Source organism: Quercus lobata, chromosome 10 (assembly GCF_001633185.2).
Source record: "Quercus lobata isolate SW786 chromosome 10, ValleyOak3.0 Primary Assembly, whole genome shotgun sequence".
NCBI lineage: Eukaryota > Viridiplantae > Streptophyta > Magnoliopsida > Fagales > Fagaceae > Quercus > Quercus lobata.
This window is the reverse complement of record NC_044913.1, coordinates 33,811,554-33,832,781: the sequence shown is the minus strand read 5'-3', so window position 1 is coordinate 33,832,781 and position 21,228 is coordinate 33,811,554. Positions and strand designations below refer to the sequence as shown.

The window sequence follows — 21,228 nt, the reverse complement described above, 5'->3', positions numbered from 1 at the left end:
AGGATAATTATATTCAAAATAATTATTTTAAAAATCCTAATTATCACTTTGGAATGAGGTTTATCATGAAAATAACTCTTAAATTCGTCCAAATGCAGTTTTAGAGTTGGAAAACACTTCAAAAACGTGCTAATCAAGTAGAAGATTTCAGATTCACGTTCCAAGGAACTTTTGGCATAGTATAACTCAAAATTAGGACTAGGCTATTTCTGTAAAAGTTGTAGAGAATCGAATTTCCCTTCTGCTTTCAAAATTTCATCATAATCTGAATTTTGAATAAAATGATATGATCAAAATACTGAAGCCTGTTCTGATTTGAAAAATCAGCTTACTCTTATCTAAATCTCCTTTTTTTTTTAAGGATTTGCCCCATACGTTTTTTGCTTCTTTTTTTTTAAGCATTCCAACCTCTATAAATAGGGGAGGCCTCCCAACATTCAACACCTTTTCACACTTTCTGACCCCCCTATTTATGCCTTTTCTCTTCTTTTCAATTCCCCCTTATGTAAAGACATTCTGGAGGCTCTTGCCTTAGGGAGTTTTTTTTTTTTTTTTTTGGTAAGCGAAGTATTTTAGGCTTCAAAGGGTTGAATAAATTTTTTTGAATCCTAAAATATTCTTCTACTAAAGAGCATGCTCATGCCAGAGGTATTCTGTTTTTTTTTTTTTTTTTTTCCCCCTGTTAATTAGCATGTTTTGTGTTTGATGCATGAGTATGATTAGCATGTTTTATTATAACTTGTTCTTAATATATATTGTAAGGTTGAATTTTATCAACCATCTTACTGGCTTTATTCCGTGCCAAATTTGCTTGTATTTTAGCAATTAGTAACCCTATATTTAGGTGGGAATCATGTAAGAGTAGTGAGTGAGAGAGTGTGAAGAAATGCTCAAGATTGTGCAAGGATGCAGAGACTCGTGGCTGGACTCGCGGGTGACTCGCGATTGGCAAGCCGCTAAAGTTGGCACACGTGTGGAGCATGCAGGGGAGCTAAAGAGTCATGCCAGCTGTTGCACTACAGGACAAAAGTCCCAGGCTGGCCAGGCCGTTAGCTCGCGGCTTGAACTCGTGACTCAACCCAGTTGCGAGGTCAAGTCGCCAGACCACCCTGTTTGGGAAAAACTGACTTTTCACATTCCTTCTCACCCTACTATATATATATCCTTATACCCACGATATTCAGAGAGCTTTCAGAGAGAATTTTGAGAGAGAAACCCTAGAGAAAAACAAGATTGATTCATCTACAATCTTCACTTAGAGACTCTTCAAATTCCTCTACTCTCTTCCTTTCCATTGTCAAATCCTTGAGAGGTACATTACCAAAATCTTTTCTCACCATACCCATATCTGTGAGAAGGTCATTTGGTGTTTGGGAAGCAGTTAAGAAGGGACCAATTTCATATTGGTTGATACTATGGTCAAGTAGCGGAATCCAGTAAGATAAAGAAGAAATAGGTTTGACGTAACCTTATTGGAGTAGGAGTTTGGAGGGCATAGGTACATTGGATAGATTAGGTTTGGAGGGTCTTCTGTTGTTCATGTATCCCAACTACATTCTTTAGTGGATTATTTACCGCTTGGAGGGCGGTGGAGAGGTTTTACGCAAAGGGCTTCAATTTCCTCTTCAATAACACATCGAGTGTTGTCCTTGTGTTTGCATCTCTCTTCCCTTAATCTTTTCCATTTAATTTCTGCTGTGGATGTGATTTTATTTGGTTTAGATTGTTTATCAATTCTGTATTAAGTTTATATTCATATTCCGCACATTAATTGTTTGATATTAAGCTTGAATTGGTTATTTGTAAATTGGGGGTTTAAACGTTCATAGTTGTTGAAACTCGGACCGTTCATTGAACCGTAAAAGGGAGAGGTTCAAGGTTTTTGAGGTTGAACCGAGGTCGAACCGTGACGATGTCATAATTAATTTAATAATTAATTAAAACCTAAATATAGATATTAAATTTATAAAACTAGCAAAATTGACTAATATATCTATATGTGAGGGAAATTTAATGATTTTCAAGCATTTATTTAATAATTAAATAAGAAAGTTAATAAAATAAAATAATAATCATGAAAGCATTAAAATTTATGATTAATTTTTGAAGTAAAGTTGAATATCTTTGAAAGATTTTAATTATAATTTTTTTTATTCCTTGTAAGAGATGGATAATTTAATTAAGTAGAATAAAATTGTGTTAAGTTGTTTAAAAAAAAAAATTGCTAAGGGGTTGGACCGCACGGTTCTTGCCACCGGTTTTGCATGAACCGTGCGATCCAACCCTAGTTTTAGGGGTTCACGGAATTGCCACATATATCCGGATCTCTATGCTTAAAAAACTAGATTTCAATCCAGTTCTCAGTTTTCATGGTCCGACCTCTCGGTCCGGTCCGGGTCTGAAAACAGTGGCTAAACTTTGTCTAACCCAAAAACCCTCTCACCTATGTACCTAGAACCTCATTTCCACTGTGACCCAACCCGAAACACCAAAACAACCATCGTATGTGTCTGATGTCACTATCTAAAACCTAAAAACTCTCTCTCTCTTTTTCTCTCTCTCTTAGAACCTTATTCCCACTGTGAACTAACCAAAAACAACCACCATGATACAACCCAAAAAAACACCAAACCACCACCATCATTGCCCAAAATTCACCAACCAACCAAAATTACCACCAAAAAAAAAAAAAAAACCAAAATCTTCATAAAACCACTAAACCAAAATCACAAAAAAAAAAAAAAAAAAAAAACCCTACAAACCATTGTCATCGATCTGACCTAAACACCCAAAGAACTTTTGGTATTGGTGAAGAGGTGAAGTGCAACGCCGATTTGAGGAGGAGAGAGTGACCCAAACACCCAAAGAACTTTTGGTATTGGTGAAGAGGTTGAAGTGCAGCACCAATTTGAGGAGGAGACAGAGGGCTGAGAAAAGAGGAGTAGACAAAGAGGGAGATGAGGAAAGAGAAAAGCGAGGGTTGAGTATTTGAAGAGAGAGACTGGGAGGAGGCGGTGTCAATTTGAGAAAAGAGGAGAAGATGAAGAGGTAGAGGAGAAGAGATACGAGAGGAGAGAGAGGGCTTGGTTTTTGTATGAAGAGAGAGAGAGAGAGAGAGAGAGAGAGGGAAAGATTGAATTAAAAACAATGATAGAGAAAGGAGAGAGAATGGCTAAGAGAAATAGAAAGAGGAGAAAGAAGGGCTAAGAGAAAAAGAGGCAGATGGGTGAGACTTGAGAGAGATAACAGGTGAGAGAGATATGTCAGAAGAGAGAGGAGAGAGAAATAGAATAAAATGGTAATATTTTTTTTAGCTTTTGTGTCTGTATCATTCCAAATTTAGAACGATGTTGTTCATCCATGCTAAGTCTTTTAGCATTTAGAATATCTGATGTGAGAGATTTTTTTTCTAGTGCTCTTTAGGGGTGGCAATTCATGTTCGCGTGTTGGGTTCGTATCGTGTTGACTAATGAGTATTCAACTGTATGGATCAACACTAACCCAACATGTTTATTAAACGGGTCAAAATTCCTCAACCGTAATACAACTTGTTTATTAAACGAGCCAGTCGTGTGGATCCATTTACCAGATTTTATCAAAGTGAAAAAAAAAAAAAAATTAGTATTAACCAAATTGATCTAAATTATGAAAAACCAATTTTTTTTTTTTAAAAAAAATATAAGATTCATAACTAACGGGTAAATGCATCACAAATAATCATTTAAAATTAAAATATATCTCAATATCACAAATAATTAATCACAATATGTTAAGGAAAAAAAACCACAATAACTAATAAGTTTATATACCTAGGGTTTGAAGGGTATATTGGTGAAATATCATATAATTAAATAGGTCAGACGGGTTAAACAGATTCCATGGGTTGGACACTAACCCGACACGTTTATTAAATGGGTCAGTTGTATCAACCCGAATATGACATAAACCTATTAAGCCTCAACCCATAACTTGCTATTTTCTTGTCAAGTCATGCCGTGTTCGTGGGTGGTGTCAAATTTTGCCACCCTTTAAACAGGTCAGTCATGTCAACCCGAATATGATATGAACTTGTTAAGTTTCAACTCATAACCTACTAATTTCATGTCGAGTCGTGCCGTGTTCGCAGGTGGTGTCAAATTTTACCACCGCTAATGCTCTTAGAGCATTCTCATCAAGGATCTCCAAAAATTTAGCAATTAGTATCTTAAAAACCTATTTTATTTATTTTAACAACTCACTTTACAATACACCTAACATCAAAAGTTTTATATTTTTTACCATTTCATTAATTAAAGATAGTGAGAGAGAGAAGAGAAGATAGTGAACGAGAGTTCGGTGGGAAGAAAAGAGGAATAATGAGAGAGAAAAGATATTTTAATTAAAGTTGTATTAAAATATTATTATATTTATAAGATTTGAACTAAAGTGGACTATCATGCATAGCAGTCCACTATAGCTCAAATGCTAAAAAATTTAATACTAATACTTTTATTGTAGTGTGCTTTTTTGGAATAAGATGTTAAGAAGGTGTTTGGTTTGTGTTTTCAAACAACAATTTTCAGTTTTTAAATAAAATTACACGTATTTTTACACATATTTTTAAACAATAATTTTCAATTTTTAAACACATTCACCAAACGAGCCTAAAAAATAACATTTTTAGCTTTTGAAAGCTTTAATACGAATGCTCTAAGCTTGGGTTGAATAAATTAAGTGTTCCGTACGTATTATTGTTATTATTTTTTTAAAAGTCAAACTCAGCTGTAATATTAATTAAAAAATAAAAAGTAGTTACAGTACATGGAACTACATAACTGTAACTTGCATTGATTGCCCCAAAAAATATACAGAGATAGTTAGTAATGGCTCTTCAAAAAATAAAAAGAAGATAGTTAGTAATGGTGACGTAACCCCAAAAAAAAAAAAAAAAAAAAAAAAAACAACAACAACAACGACAACATATGATATGGGTTTGAGTTGGGCCGTGGGCGCCATTTAGACGCTAGCTAATATTATTAATTTAGGAAGATAACAGAGGCAGCCACTAATAATACAGTAATTATAAATAATAATAAAAAGTGAAATCCTATAAGAGAAGAGACTACAGACTACAGACTACAGAGAGATAATAGAAAGAGAAAAACCCAAAACATTAGGAGAGAAGTGAGTGTGAGAAGTTGTAGAAGTATTCATTTATCAATTAAATTGGATTGGAAGCTTCCAATTTCACTCTCTTTTTACATTGACCTATTAGTACTTAGTAGTATAATAATAATAATAATAATAATAATAATAGTTGGGCGATTGTATTGTATTATTGTGTGCCAGAGTCAGAATCAGAAGCAGAGAGTGCTGTGTCGCCTGTGAGTTGAGTTGAGAATCAGATTCTTCAAATTTCTAGGGCAAATTTTTTATTTGATTGACTCTCCTTGGTTTCAATTTTCATGGTAAGCCCTCACTTTACTTTTCGATCTCAATATTAATTCTGCTCTTTGGTTCCTCAGAAACAGTTTTATTTATGTTGCTCAAATCAAAATTGAGCCTGTGTTTTTTGAATATTTTCATTTCCAGTTGCTTGTTTATTCAGGTCTGTCTGTGTGAAGAATTGGCAATTCCTTGATGATATAGTGTATTTTTTTTGGAGGAGGGTCTTTTGAACTACATTATTATTATTATTATTTGTTTGAGATTGAGATATTATTATGAAGTTGCGTATAGACTATAGAGTTTTAGAAGAGCAACGAGGTGCACGGGTGTTTCCTACCTTTACAATAGTTTCAATATAGAAAACAAGTTAAAAGTTTGACCAAAAAAGGAAAAAAAAAAACTCAACACCGTCATCACTCATGCCTTCCATGTGATTCTTTTTTCTTTTTTTCCTGCAGCAGAAATAAGTAGTAACTACTAGATGATTTAAAAAAAAAAAAAAAAAAAAAAAAAAAAAAAAAAAAAAAAAAAAAAAAAAAAAAGAAGGTGGGTTCAATAGTTGATTTTTATTTTTATTTATTTTATTTTATTTAAAAAAGAACTACTAATCCCTTTATGGGGAAGATAGTGAAGAGGCAATTTATTATTTTGAATAAATACTACAAGTAAGAAAAAGAAAAAAGCAGCTGCAATATCATTTTCTATCAAACACATGGATAGTTCTAGTAGGAGTCATTTGAATGCTGCTCGTGAGTACTGAGTAACCTACTACTACTTTTGCTTTGTTGGTTGCCATTTTAATTAATTACTCAATCTTTATGGCTTGCTTCTTGTTCTTTGTTTTCAAAATCTTCCACCTTCCTTGTGAGTGTTGTCTACCTTCTTTACACTTTGACTGAAATACCCCTTAATTTATCATTTGAGACTTGAGAGAGAGGTTACATGTGCCCCCATTTGTAAATTTCTTTTTTTTCTTTTTTTTTTTTCTATGAATATATGTAAGGAAACTTAATGCCATTGAAGCTGATTGACTTTACTTTATTTGGGTTGGCAGAGATTGTAAAAAGTCTTTGAATATGGGATGCCTATTGTCAACACCAAAGGATACTGGTGGAAATAGGAGGAGGCCAGGGAATATTGGGGATGTTTCTGTGTATGTTCCTGGTTTTCGGATTCCTAAACCTGTTGATTTCTCCCAATCATTGGGTGATCACTTGTCCAAGAATTTAGTGGAGCGCCTATCTGCTCTGAGAACTCGTATCGTTGTAATGGCTGGTCAAGAAGGTCCTACAGTTACAAGAACTAGGAGAAAAACCCAACATGGTTTGTTATAGAAAAAACTTGATATTGCTTTACTAATTGTGAGACCTCAGTTATTGAAACATTGGATAATTTTGTTGTTTGTAGGAGGTTCAACCTTAGCTGATCTTTTGCAGGCTCTGGAAGATTACTTGCCTGTTCTTTTAGGACTAGTTAAAGATGGTAAAGCGTGCATTAGTGCCACTATGATTTGAATGTTTTAACTGTTATGGATAATTCATAATAGTAGCCCTTATCTGTTATTTGCAGGAAGCCATCTACAATACAAGGTACAATTTGTATGGGTAAATCAGGAGGATGACGCAGAGGTGGGAGTATAGGACTAATCTATCAATTTTCAAATTTCTGTTCTGCCTTTCATTTCTAGTTGTCATTACATCCCTCCTCCGTTCAGTGGAATTGATGTTTTTTATATGGATCAATACTTTTGCAGGAAACAGGCATGTCTAATGCTTGGTATGAGGTGTTGTCAGTTTTGCACTTGATGGCAATGCTATCATTATCACAGGCCAACTTATTACTTCTCCCAAGAACATCTGCCGATGGTTACCAGCCAAAGGTATCAGAAGGTAGTTTTACTGCAAAACTTTTTGCTTGAGTTATTGTGATCTCTAATTTTGTTATTTATTTGTAAAAATTTTATTGGCTATCATGTATAAACTTATAATAGAGAAACATCTGGTTCCAAATTTATAATAGAATTATTTTGGTCTTTTTTTTTTTTTTTTTTTAATAAAGTTTTTCTCTTTGTTCAACATTTCAGAAGACTAATATCAAACTTTTGAACGTATTTTTATTCCTAATAGTCTTCAATGGTTTAGGGAAATTTTTATTAAATTTGGTGATGTGTGGAAGCCCTCCCATCACTCCCCCACCACCCCCCCCCCCCCCCCAGTTTTTGCGTCAACTTATGTAGGAGTTTGTTCTCTGTTTGTCAAGGATATACAATCTTTCCTGTAACAAACCATTTGTTTCATCTTGTAAGCAAATACTATACCAATTAAATTTCTCCTTATGTGATGGTTGGTCTTTCAAGCTTGGAGGCTGCTTATTCTTTTTTTACTTGTGTTCAATCCTACTAATGAAGTGTCAGTTTGGTTCTTGGTGGCAGAGAGTAGACGTGCTTCCGTTGACATTTTTTTGAAGGCAGCAGGATACCTAGATTGTGCTGTCCGACATGTTCTCCCACAGTTGTCTGCTGAACTCAGGTTTAGATGGGTGAAAGACTTTCGCTAATTACAACTGCCTTTGAGTTTTACTTTGACCAGCTTCATGTTTTTGTAGGGTTGTTCTTACTTGTTTGACTGCTTTTTTATTTTAGGAGAAATCTTCCAGTTGACCTAGCAGAAGGCGTTCTTCGAGCACTTAGCCTACAAGCATTAGGACAGGTGCAAACTCTTTCTTTGGATGAATAGTTGGGGTGGTTATATCTCAAGATTTCATACTTATAATTTGATATTTTCCTGATAAAGATGAGAAAGATAGAGATGAGAAACACCTGTTTGCATAATATTTAAACGATCTCCATAAATGAGGTTTATGCTATCCAGTTAGTAATATTTTTTCCCCCTCAAAAGTTGGAGCGATTCATTTGGCTTTTGCCAGTGGGGATGATGTGGGATAATTTGGGAATTGTCTGTTTGGTTGTAGTGGGTTAAGGTTTAGGAGAATTTGTGGAAATAGGATTTAGAGTTGTTGAAGAAAGGGTTTTGGGGTTGTGTTATGAATTAAAAGGTGGATTGATGAATTATTTGATGGTTATTTGTTAGAACAAAGTATGTGGAGATTTAGAGTTTTGATAAGTAAAAAATGGCTTGATTTGGGGTTATTTTCTTAACCAAGAAAGGAAATATAACAATTTCTTAACCAATTACATTAAAGAAAATAAATATAGTCCCTAAATAAGATCTATTTACTCAATCAGGCTCAACTGGCAGCAGATTTTAATTGTCCATCCACAAAGTCATTGGGTGGGCAGTCTTTGGTGCCAACATCCGTAAATGGGTGTCATTGGGGGCGCCTGTATCTTGTGTCCACACCAAGGCACTTTCCTTTTAAAAGATTATAACTATTGTTGGTCCTACCTATGTATGTAGGGTTTTGGGAGGGGCGGCTTTTCTATGGTTCTATTTTTAAGTATTTTTGTTGAACGAAGTGTCTGCTCTTAAGACTTGATCAAGGCGGACTTGGAATTTCTTTTTTTGTTCTCCCCACCTAGCTCTGTTTTTATTTTTTATTTTAAATTTTATTTGCACCAATGATATTTCCAATGTATTACGTAGGGTGTTGACATTCAACTTGGAATGGCAATTGATAGTACCAAAGCTACTCTTGCAGTAAAGCGAAGACTTGCATGTGAGATGGTGAAGTACTGGCAGCAGGTATGAACATAATGACTTTTTACTATTGATTGTCTGCTTAAATTTTCCATGCTGCTGTTGCTTCTTCTTGTTCTTTGGATTGTATATATAATTGTTTAATATCCATAGAGTGAATAGGCTTTAGTAATCACTAAATCTATATTTTGTCAGCACTTTAATTTTGATCCATGGCAGGATGCCATCAGAGCGTCTTTTCTGCAACATATGTTACAAGGTTTCTTCTTTTTATTTTATTATTTGGGTAGAAATTCTAATCTCTTATACTTTAACACCCACTTTATTTATGTAGTTTACAGTTCTGATAGTAAATGTATTTATAGCATCTTCGTTAAGAAATCACTTATGAACAATAATTAATAATAGGGACAACACACTGGGAATAAGGACTTCCATTATTAGTGTCACAGATGCATATGGAATATGTTTTTTTCTTTTTCAAATTTTATATAACTGCATGCATAAAGCTTGTAAGCTTGTTCTGAATTGTGAAATCAATACTCGTGTGTGCCTACATGGTTGGAAACTCAAATATATTCAGTTACTTCCATTATTTGTTTTGTCTTCATTGTTTATTTGGTTGAAAATGTCAGTCATTTCATGCTCTTATGATCTTCAAGTGTATGCGTGTGGCTTTAAATTTCACAATCTAAGCTAGAGCTCAAGTTCAAGATCAAACTCTTTATTTAATCAAGCGGTAATTGAGTAGATTTCTGGTTTCTAGAGCTCAAACATGAACTTTTGATCTCGAGTTGAGCATGGATAGTTGTAGGTTGTAGCCCTACAGTCCATGCTAGAAGGCTGAATTGATTTGCTCAACAATTTGTACTATTTGCCATTGCCATATTCTATGAAGTCCAGATTTTATCCATTTTGGTTGTTTCACTGGTCCAGGTAACACTTACTACCAGTCACTTACAACCAGCCAGAAGCGCAGAATGCTAAAGAATACTGGCTTGTGAGTAGGTTCCTCTTTTTCTGAAAGGATGACAGGAGAGGGTGTGTGTGTCTGCGTCTGTGTTAGGTTTGCTTTATCAAAACTTTGCAAACCTATTAGTGATTGTGGTTTATCAGTTTAACCTTGGAATAGAGGGGTAAAAGAAGGGGTCTTTCTGTAATATAGAAAAAAAAAAAAGTTTGTGAATGCTAATGAGACAATGATTAACCTTGTCCTTTAGAAAAGTATCCCATGTGAGCAATGAGAATGGAAATTAATTAATTTTCTACTGATACCCTCAGCTTAATAGAATGCCAAAGCACCAAGTGGAAGGGGAACTTTGGATAAAAGGCTATAGGTCAGACAAAAACCTTCCCCCAGCCCTATCCCAGCACAAAGCATTCTTTTTCTGTTCTTAGGTTCGTTCTTGCCCAATTTACCCATTTGAAATCAAAATGACATTGTATCTGGATCCCTTTCAGGTAGGATTTTGGAAGTGTTTATAAATCTGATGTATTCTGCTGACATTAGCTTTGGCTAGTAGGCTTACAGTTTTCAGAAATGAATTTACTCCTATTAATGTATTATTGTAACTAATAGAATATATACTTCCTTTTCAGACCTAGTCACTCAGTTCTACTGTAGCTAAGCAGAATGATCTTTGAGCTTTTTATCCTTCTTTATTTACTAATGGCTATCTACTCTCAGAATTTAGTTCATATGCCTTTTGGAGCCTACTGTATTACTACTCGAAATACATTTTCTTGGATGATCATTTTGTCTTTTTATTCATTAATTTTCTCTTGCTAACTAATCCATATCCGATGGAACTTTTGGTTAAGCTGTGACTTTTGAGGATTGATATTTTAGAGGAATTTTTCTGCTCTTCTTTTAGACAAGATTTTCATGTATCCACATGGGGTTAGGTTCTGTTTCTAAAACTTATTTTCGGTAGAATTTGATGCAGGAATGAAGCAGGACAACCAGAACAAAATTGAAATAACGGAAAAATAAAGGATATGACCTAGGAGTCAGCACCTAGGCCTTGCTTGGAGTCAGCACCAAGCGGGGAAACCACTAGGAGTCAGCACCTAGGGTAGACCTGGAGTCAGCACCAGACCAAAGAAAGACCAAACGGCCATTGTTTTCATTCATCAAAATATCAACTATCTCCTCAAGGAGTACAATAGGTTGCTTATAAAGGATTACTAAACCCTAGTTCTAATTGGCTAGGAAACCCTAATTGCCTTATTACAAAAATACCCTTATTGGCTAGGAATCCCTAATTGCCTTATTACAAAAATACCCTTGCTTCTAAATTAAAATACTAATAACCCAATAAACTAATAAAACCTAAAACATAAAAATACAATTGACTAACAAACATAAATAATACTAAATAATAATTTTCTTGCGTCTCCCGCATCATTCTCCTCTGGTTGGAGAAAACTCGATCTCGAGTTTTAAAGCATTGAAGGATTAGGATGCTGATAAATAACACTTGCTTCAAGTCTGAAATCACCTTAGGGAGCACAGGGAAAACAAAAACCTTGAATTCCACCACATCAAACTCATTTGGAATAACAAAATCAATGTGTGGAATCAGTATAATCTCTTCTTGAACCTTATGAACCATAGGGAGCAATGTTGTTTTAACCTCTTCGACTTCACCAAGATGTAGATCTTCAAGGACTGTGGAGGGTTGATTAGAAGCACATTCAACAACTCCAACTTTCACATCATGTTCACCCTCTAACACAATACTCTCTTTAGGCGCCATCTTTTCACCTTGCTGTTCTTCAATAGATTCATTTCCTTGCACGCTTGTTAAAGCAACACTTGTCGAGGCATGTACGTCTATGTCAACATTAGGCTTTGGTGTTGCTGGAGGATTCTCCACGACCAAGATATCACCATCAATGTTGTCTTCTATGGGGGCAGTAATAAGTTTATTGTGATCAATTATCCTTGGCTTCCCAATTGAATCAAGTTGAGTCTTCATTTGCTTCATCTGAGCAATCTTGTCTTGAATCTCTTTCATGGGCTTTACAGTTAATTCCGTTGCTTTCCTGGTAGATAATTCCTTGGTAGATTGTTCAAAAGTGTACTGAGGACATGATATGGGATGAGGATGAGGATTCATCACATTTGCTTCAACTTGAAAAGTACCACACTGAAATTGGGGTAGATACTTAGCTCGATAGTATGGTGACAAATACTCATCACAAAGTTTTTCTTTCATATCTTCCCACACAGTAATGGCAGGTTCATAATCCATATAGCGGAAACGTTCAAGATTCTCCCAAAACCTTTGTGCTTTACCTATTAACTTCAACTTGGCATACCTAACCTTTATGTTATCTGCAAAATTTGCTTGCTCAAAGAATCGCTCCATCCCATTCATCCAGTTGACAAAATCTCGTGGATAAGTTTCATAACCATCAAAATAAGGTGCTTCTAATATGTCCATGATTCTCTAAAATAGTGTGTCAAAGAATAGTTTGGAGTTGGAACAAGAACCTGGGCTGCTATGATGTTCTCTGGACAGGTAGTGCTGGAACTGGGCTTGGACTGGTCTGTCACGGGCCTGGACTCTGCTTGGTCTTTTTTTTTTTTTTTTTTTTTTTTAAATGAAAAATAATAAAATACAGTACACGAAGGACTTAAAACTTAGAAGAAGTTACAGACTGAGACTGAACTAAAGAAACAAACAACAGACTCAAAACTGAGAAAGAAAAAAAAAAAAAAAAATATATATATATATATATATATTTTCTCTGTGATGAGAGTCCTCTGCCGGCGTAGGGGACTGACGCTGGTGGCGGCGTGTAGGAGGCGCAGACAACGACGGGTGGCTGCTTGTCTCGGATCTTGGCAGCGACTGTGGCTCGTCAATCTCAGTAGCGGCAATTGATCATCAATCTCAGCAGCGGTGGGTCGACAATGGGTTTTGGCGGCTGGGTCTTGCGGCGGTGAGTGTTGATTTGTGGGTTCCGGTGGCTGGTGGCTGATGGGTCTTGCGTGGGTTACTTTTTTTTTTTTTTTTGCTGTCTGTGGGTTGTGGTGGCTGGCTTTTCTGGTAATGGAAAATATACGGTGAAAGTTTTTTTTTTTTTTTTTTTTTGTCTGGTTCTGGATTGACTTGCGATGATGCTTCAAACGGATCGGTGTTTGCTCTGATACCAAAACTGACGCAGGACAACCAGAACAAAATTGAAATAACGGAAAAATAAAGGATATGACCTAGGAGTCAGCACCTAGGCCTTGCTTGGAGTCAGCACCAAGCGGGGAAACCACTAGGAGTCAGCACCTAGGGTAGATCTGGAGTCAGCACCAGACCAAAGAAAGACCAAACGGCCATTATTTTCATTCATCAAAATATCAACTATCTCCTCAAGGAGTACAATAGGTTGCTTATAAAGGATTACTAAACCCTAGTTCTAATTGGCTAGGAAACCCTAATTGCCTTATTACAAAAATACCCTTATTGGCTAGGAAACCCTAATTGCCTTATTACAAAAATACCCTTGCTTCTAAATTAAAATACTAATAACCCAATAAACTAATAAAACCTAAAACATAAAAATACAATTGACTAGCAAACATAAATAATACTAAATAATAATTTTCTTGCGTCTCCCGCATCAAGGAAAGCCTAGGATTCACCACCTAGAACAGCCCTGTAAACCTTAGGCTTCCCTACTTGAACTCAAACTAAATAAATAAAAAAACTTAAAGTAGCATACAATCCAATGAAAATCTGAAAAAAAATTCCGAAAATTGTGCTCCTGCATCATATTCCTCATTCATGTAATCCTAATTTAGATACTCCTTGTTTCCCCTGATATTAAGTGATTGCTGTTGTTTTTACTTCATGATATATGATGGGGATGAGATATTTATGATTTTGTACTTCTTGGCTTTGGAAACCTGCTATTGGCACATTTCACATATTTGGTTGGTTTCATAGTGATAACGTATGTTTTACCAAAATAAATCTTTTTTTAAGTGTTCACTTTGTTTCTCAAGAATTATGTATATCATTCAATTAGTAATTAAATTACCTTTTGTTAAATGTAGGTGCAATTGGTTTTTCTGGACATATATATTGCTTTTTATTGATGCTGTTCTCTTTGCAGGCTCAAGATAACTTGATGAACCTTCCATTAACAAATGGTTGGGGGGAAAAACATCGACTCTTTGTGAAGTGGAAATATATTGAAGCAAAGGTAGTTTATTATTTCTTTTGTGTCTATTTTAAGTCTTCCTTGTTGTTATGCACAGATCTCTCTAATTGTCTTTATTTCTTAATCTGCTTTCCAACTTTGGTGTTGTCACATGTATGACTTGATTGTCTATAAACATGTTATGATTGCTTCTCATTATATTAGATTGCACAAAAACTTTCACAGGAAAATTAGACTTACACTTTTAACTTATGGCATATGAAGGGAAATTTACTTTACTGTTGAGGCATGTTCAGTTAGAAACATACACTTACCTTTCAAATATATTAGAGGCTATTCAGCTCATTGGACAAGGTCCTCACTTGATTCTAAAGAGCTTTGTGAAATAAAAGAGAAGCCACTGAATTTAACCATCCAAATTATAAGTTGATGCAAGTGGATTTAGACTCAAATTGATGGTAACCACAAAAGAAGGAAGAAAGAAAAAAGAAGCTTTCAAAAGGAAAGTCTATATTACTGTACATTCTCTATATATGTTATATTGAGGGCACTCCTAATATCATGAATTAGACTAATTTTTAAATCAAACTTAGTTTGTGTTTTACACAGACTGGATGCTTTATAGATGTATATATGTATCACAATATGCCTTTTCGATGAAGTCCTCTAAGAGCATTAATTGGACCAAGTTTTAAAATAAAATTCATGTTGGGCAATATCATATATTGGATGCTTTAAAGATTCTATCTACATCTCACAATATTCCTTAATCACTATATTTCTTTTCAATGAATTGTATTGAAGGCCTCTAATACCATGACTAAGATAGGTAGTTGTCACCAAGTGCTAATCTCTTGAACTTGAGGATGCTTGAGTGTGAGTAGAAAAATGAAATAGAAACTTGAAATGCATACATGTTTCTGCTAGTAGGTTCAAGGTCAAGAAACCCAGTTGCACTTTATTACATTGTGCCATTGATATGGGGAATTTCAGTTCACTTTATGCATTATGCTATTGATCCTATTGCTCCTCATTACATTTTGCTGTTGATATGTGGTAAAGACATAATTGGAGATTTATGTTTTGAAAGACATGTTTGTGATATATAGCAAACTCCTGTATAATGTATAACATTTTACTTAGGGGAAGAGATCTTGTGTCCAATGATTCAAATACTTTTGCTTAGTGATATCTTAAGATCTTTTTTTAATGGATTTGGTAAATATGTCAATAGTTACTAAAATTTCCAGCTTGGTCTCTTTTATTTCCTATATTTAGCTGATGAATTGTCATATTTGTCTAATTTCTCTCATGTCACTAGGTATTCATATAGGTTTTAGGCCAGGTGTCCCTAGGAACTGACAGGTCTTTATTGTGTTGTCAATAGATGACTGTCAATTTGATTCTTGGGCCCCACCTATTGAGCCCATCTGGACCCACATGAGAGGTGAAGTGTGAGAGTAATGGTTAAGTGATTAAATTCATTCTTTCCTAACAACCTATGTTTTTGGGATAAGTGGTAGTTTATCAGAAATAATTGTAATTGAAGTCAAGTATTTCAGTTGAGGAATGGATTCTCTTTCAGAAATCTCCAATATATGTGGAGCTGCCATGGGGTAGTGAAGGGATAGACCAATTGAGTGAAAATGATTAAAAAAAAAATAGCATCGGCTACTATTCAGGACTACTATTGGCTATGAATTAAAAAAATTAATCTATGCAGGATTAGGGATCATTTTTCTCCCGTCTGAAAGTGTAGAATAATTAATCTGGGGTAAAGATCTTCAAGGCATAAAATTGAGAATGCTCACTGAATGGTGCCCGTTGGCATTCCAGATTTCCTTCTCCTTTCATGGTCTATCCAATAGAGAGTGCAGTACTTCTTGGTCATGAGTATCTGAATAGGACAAACCATCCCGTGTTTTGCACAATTTCAATCTCCTACTTTCAGCTGTGTTAGCACATTCAGCTCTAGTCTTTATTTCATGATCAGTACAGGTTTCTTTCAGAATTATTCTCCAAGTCTGAAAGTGAAAATGGTATGCAGTTTGGAAGCTAAATATCTAGGCTTCAGATAATATTTAGTCATTGAGGTGTGGTAGTTTGCTACATAAATATGCTTGTATGTATGTTGCAGGTTACCTGATTATATTTGGTTTATACAATCTGACATTTGGATATGGACATTCCACATAAGTTTGACCACCAATATTGACAGAATGACATATTCCCTATATGATTTCTTAATTGAGTATTGAAGCTGTTCAAACCTAAGTGTTACAAGCTTATTTTCTTGTTCCTTAAAATTTTACCAGGCTGCAGCATATTATTATCATGGTCTGATCCTGGATGAGGGGAACACAGAGAAATCCCATGGGATGGCTGTGGCTGCTTTGCAAGCAGCCGATGAGTATTTCAAAGAAAGTAAGAAGGCATGTGAGGCATTTAATACAGCTCTTCCTCTGTCAAGGTAATCAGCAGTTAGTAAATGATCTGTTTGTTATCACCAAAATAGAAGGGAAAAAAAAAAAGATGAAAAAGAGATGATGTTTTACTGAAAATACATTTGTGAGCGGTAGTAGATAAATTGTTTACTACCTTTTTAATCATTGTAGGAGTTTTTCTTCTCATACGCCATAGCTAACTTTTTGAAATAAATATAATTATCATCTTGTGTTTAAAAGGAGGATAAATAATAATTCATGAAAGCTGACACACACTATAACTGATCATGTAAGGTCCTAAGTAGTCTTGATATCTCTTCTAAAGTTGCTTCTTCTTAGGCTTCTCCTAGTTGCATTGGTAGTGTTTCAGTTCCAATATACAAAATTATACTAAAATAGTAATTTTTTATTCACAGTTCACTTAATGCCAGTTCAAGGTATTTGTTGATTATCTTTATTTATCTTATATTGTAATATGTAGGCTCTTTTCTCAATGTTGAAGTCACTGAGTAATTGAATAAATTAAGAACAAATTCAAAGAAATTTCATAGATTTTGGAATTTGAGAGGAGAGAGACATAAACTTACTCAAAATCCTGTCATAAGTTTCTTTCATATGATTTATGCTAGTAGCACTCTTGGACACAAGTACAAGGGGCTATATATTTTCCTTAGAGCTGCAGCTGTCAGTTGTTCTATGGTGACATATCATATTGGTCTGCAATCAGCATAATGCAAATGTAGAGTCTGCCCTCAAACTTGTAGAAAACTTATGATATGCATACAACAACAAAGCAAGTTTTTGGGGTTGGCTATGGATCCTCAACAGATTATTCAGGATCAACCACATGTATTCTTTTGTTCTTTATGAAATCGTAGTCTTATTACTTAGTTAACATGTTATTTTGAACTACTTCTACTAATGTTATGATATGGATATTAGTGTCTAAAAACTGGACAGATATTTATATAAAAATAAAAAATAAAAATAAAAACCTGGACAGCTCCAGTCACTTGGATCACAATCATGTCATCTGCCCAGAACTTTGGGTTGGTAAAACTATGGTTCATGCAGCAAGTTTTAAAGTAGATATATGTGTCAATTATATACGGAAGTTGTGACTTTGTGGACAGGGTGATGCACTACTGTTGTTAATGGACCTAATGGTGTTAGTCTATCGAAATATATATAGAGAGATTAGGAAAACTTTTTATGTTCATTAAGTTTGAGGTGGATGATGGTATCAAAGTTAAATTTTGGTACGATAAATGTTGCGATGATCTCTCTTTAAAGGAAGGCTTTCCCAGAACTGTTTCACCTCAAATGTAATATGAAAGCTTTTGTTGTGGATCATATGCAGTTTCCTAATGACACTATACACTGGGCTTTGAATTTAATCAGAACAGTTCAAGATTGAGAGTTGGAGTCCTTATCCTCTTTCTTGGACTGCATCTAGACATAGGTGGTATGAAGTCAAATCTTACCATAAATCTTTAGTCCCTAAGGAAGAGGTGATTTCCCCAGGAAAAGCATTTGAAGCCTAAGTCCCAAGAAGAGTTGCCTATTTCTATGTGCGCTCTAGGTTGTTCATTCTTAATGGATTCTAATTGTGTGTTCAAAACTCTCCTAGACCTTAGATTAATTATTAACATATATACATATTGAAAATATTTTAGATTAATATATCATTTGACATGTCTACTATAGTGGAAAGTCATGTAACTCTGGTCATTCCACTTTCATCAAATAATAGTAATTTTACATAAAGCCTTAGATTGTGGCAGATGATTCCAATCACCAACCCTTTGTGCCTTTTGTTTCATACTGAGTTAATTGGTGAGGATCTTGTTTGTCATAATTCCAGCAATTAATTATTATAAGACAATTTGTTTTTAGCTTTTTTTTTTTTAAATTACTATTATATTTTGTTTTAATTTTTATAAATGATGGAAATATGTGGATTGTGTGGCCTCACTTGCATTCCTTGTAGAAATCCACCGCTTTGGGGGACCATGAAGTATCTCTCCGAGAAAATTCCAAAAGATACTTCAAGCAAGGTTCGGATAAATCGTGATCTGTACTCTCATGAAAGGTACGTTTTTGCTCAAGTGGAAATAAGTCTGATGCTTTTCCTTATATTTGATGGACTGGTGTGGGTAAAGAAAGAAAACGGGTGGGGGGAGATATATATATATATATATATATATATATTTTAATACGTCTTGATTGATGAAGGTTCACAATGATCATGTAATCTTGATTGCAGAATCATGGAGACAGCACCAACATTGCCCGACTTTGCTTTGGCCCTGAAACCTGATGACTATCTACTTCCTACGGTGCACCCTTCTTGGAATGAGGAGAACATAAACAGAGGGCATGTTGGCTCCAACCAGGTGAAGGGTGATAGAAGATAGGCCCTCAAGATATTTTTTCAGATTACAGAGGCAAAGGGGCCAATCTTAAACATGGAAAGGCCTTCTAAACCGGGTGGACTGCTATTCTTCAATTGTTGTGCTCCAAGGTCCAGTTGAGCTGTTGATTTCTTTTTCTTTTGTTTTTCATCGAGTTTTTTCTTGTCCCTTGGCTCCCACGAAGTCCATGACCTACCCTGTGATAGAGCTTTGTACAAGTTACTGTTGTGTGTAAATTGTTCCCACCAGAGAAAAGAAAAAACGATTTATTTGCCAATCCCAAATAATGTGATTATGCCTTTTGTTTAATAAAGTGAAGCCAGTACGGTTAATTTGTTTGATAGAAAAGCTTTGTACAATCTGACCACTGCATAATGAAGGGAATATGTTTTGTCAGTTTCGTTGTAAAACGTTTTTTTTTTGGAAAACACTATCATCCTTTTCTAGTGTTTGTTTCCTTGTAAAATTTTGGTCAACCTTGCAAACTTTTTCTGTTAATTGGAAAATGTACAAACAAAAGTTGTCACAAGCACAAACTCTCAAACGGAGAAAGGTGGTTGTTGGCTAGGGCTAAGGTGGAAGCCAAGAAGGATGTCGGTCGTTGGCTGGGGTGAGGGCCAAGCCCAATTTTAAAGCATTGGCTTAGCTTATCGGCTTCCCTCCACGAAGTCTTTTTTTATATTCAATAGTTATATGGCGAGAGGGGGGGATTCGAATTGTGGGTGTTTCTTTTCGAAATACTAAAAAAGTGCTGGTTAAGTTATAAGGGTTCTGGCCCCATTAAAACTTAGGGTACATTTTTAGATTGTAATAGACATTAATATAATAGTTACTTTTATAGTTTAGTTATTCAATTGTTTGGTTATGTTTTTGTTACAGAAAATAGTCATTCCTTGCGAATAATGATTCTTTAAAATGAGGAATAACTATTTATCCGTAAAAGGGTTATAATAACTATTCTTTAGTAGGTGTATTAATTTCTAAAATTAATATATTTCTAAATAAACAAACTTCTCAATTTTCCTATGCACATAAAAATTATGTAAATAAAAAATCATAAAAAAATAACTAATCTCTCTTTCAAATTAAAAAAAAAAAAAAAAAAAAAAATCTTATTTTCTAGAAAATATAATTATGAGTAAGACATCTTCTAAAATATATCTTAAATTTGATTTAAAATGCTTTCATTCCATTGTTTTCAAGGTTCTATTTTGTGTTATCATCAAACAAATGAATAGTAATAAGTATTACATTACAGCATCTTGTATTCCTTATAATACATATTCTTATTCCTACATAATTACCATTATAATCTATCAAACGTGCCCTTAGTTGCAAGATATGGAAGCAAAATGCTAGCCCTAACATTATCAGCTCTAATAATAGAATTGGAAGTGGAATTAGATTGCATTAAGGGCATGCTTGGTATATTGTAATAGTTTTTGTAATGGAATAGTTAAAAATAACTATTCAATTGTTTAGTTGTATTTCTATAACAAGAAAAATGAAAATTAACCACTCCTTATTAGAGGGACAATAGCATAACCATTCTCTTAAGTCTTAACGTACGCAATAAGTAATAACTATATTTACTCAAAAAAAAATAAAAATAAAAAAAGAAGGTAATAACTATAAAACATAAAATTTCCCAAAAGCTCCCAGCAAAACGGTGACTCTCGTCTTCCTCCTCATGTACAGGCTTCAAGTTTTTGTCCTTTCATGAAATATTGTAACAGATCAGGTTTTATTTATTTATTATTTATTATTTCTCCTTTTATTCTTCTACCACCAGCGCACTGATGAAGATGGTTCTGTATTCGAAGACAACACTATGTTGTAAAAGGACCCTCACTGGCATGCTACTATGCATATTTTTCTGTTTTTTACAATTTCAGTTGGATACTTTTAAAATGAAAAACCGTACCTTTCTTTTTATTTATTTTTATTAAAAAAATTAAAGGGAGAAACAGTATCTGATGCTAGTATTTTATATCCATACAGCTGTGAAAAGAGTATTAATAACTGTGCTTTTTCAGCTATTCAATTTAGAGCATTTACTTTCGGTTTCTACAAAAAAATTTCATTTTATTATTTCAAAAACTACTTTGTCATACTATATCA

The 21,228-nt window shown here is 34.5% G+C and overlaps 1 protein-coding gene across 1 annotated transcript; it reads left to right on the top strand.

Annotated features, from left to right (window-relative positions):
- The first annotated feature begins 5,103 nt into the window (after nucleotides 1-5,103).
- On the top strand, nucleotides 5,104-19,503 carry LOC115963600. The gene is made up of 12 exons (XM_031082669.1): nucleotides 5,104-5,447; nucleotides 6,482-6,750; nucleotides 6,835-6,909; nucleotides 6,997-7,055; nucleotides 7,181-7,316; nucleotides 7,859-7,955; nucleotides 8,069-8,135; nucleotides 9,030-9,128; nucleotides 14,202-14,291; nucleotides 16,565-16,719; nucleotides 18,684-18,785; nucleotides 18,960-19,503. Exons 2-12 carry the CDS (start codon nucleotides 6,504-6,506, stop codon nucleotides 19,108-19,110), a joined length of 1,278 nt encoding a protein of 425 aa, XP_030938529.1. The 5' UTR covers nucleotides 5,104-5,447; nucleotides 6,482-6,503; the 3' UTR covers nucleotides 19,111-19,503.
- The last annotated feature ends 1,725 nt before the right edge of the window (nucleotides 19,504-21,228 follow it).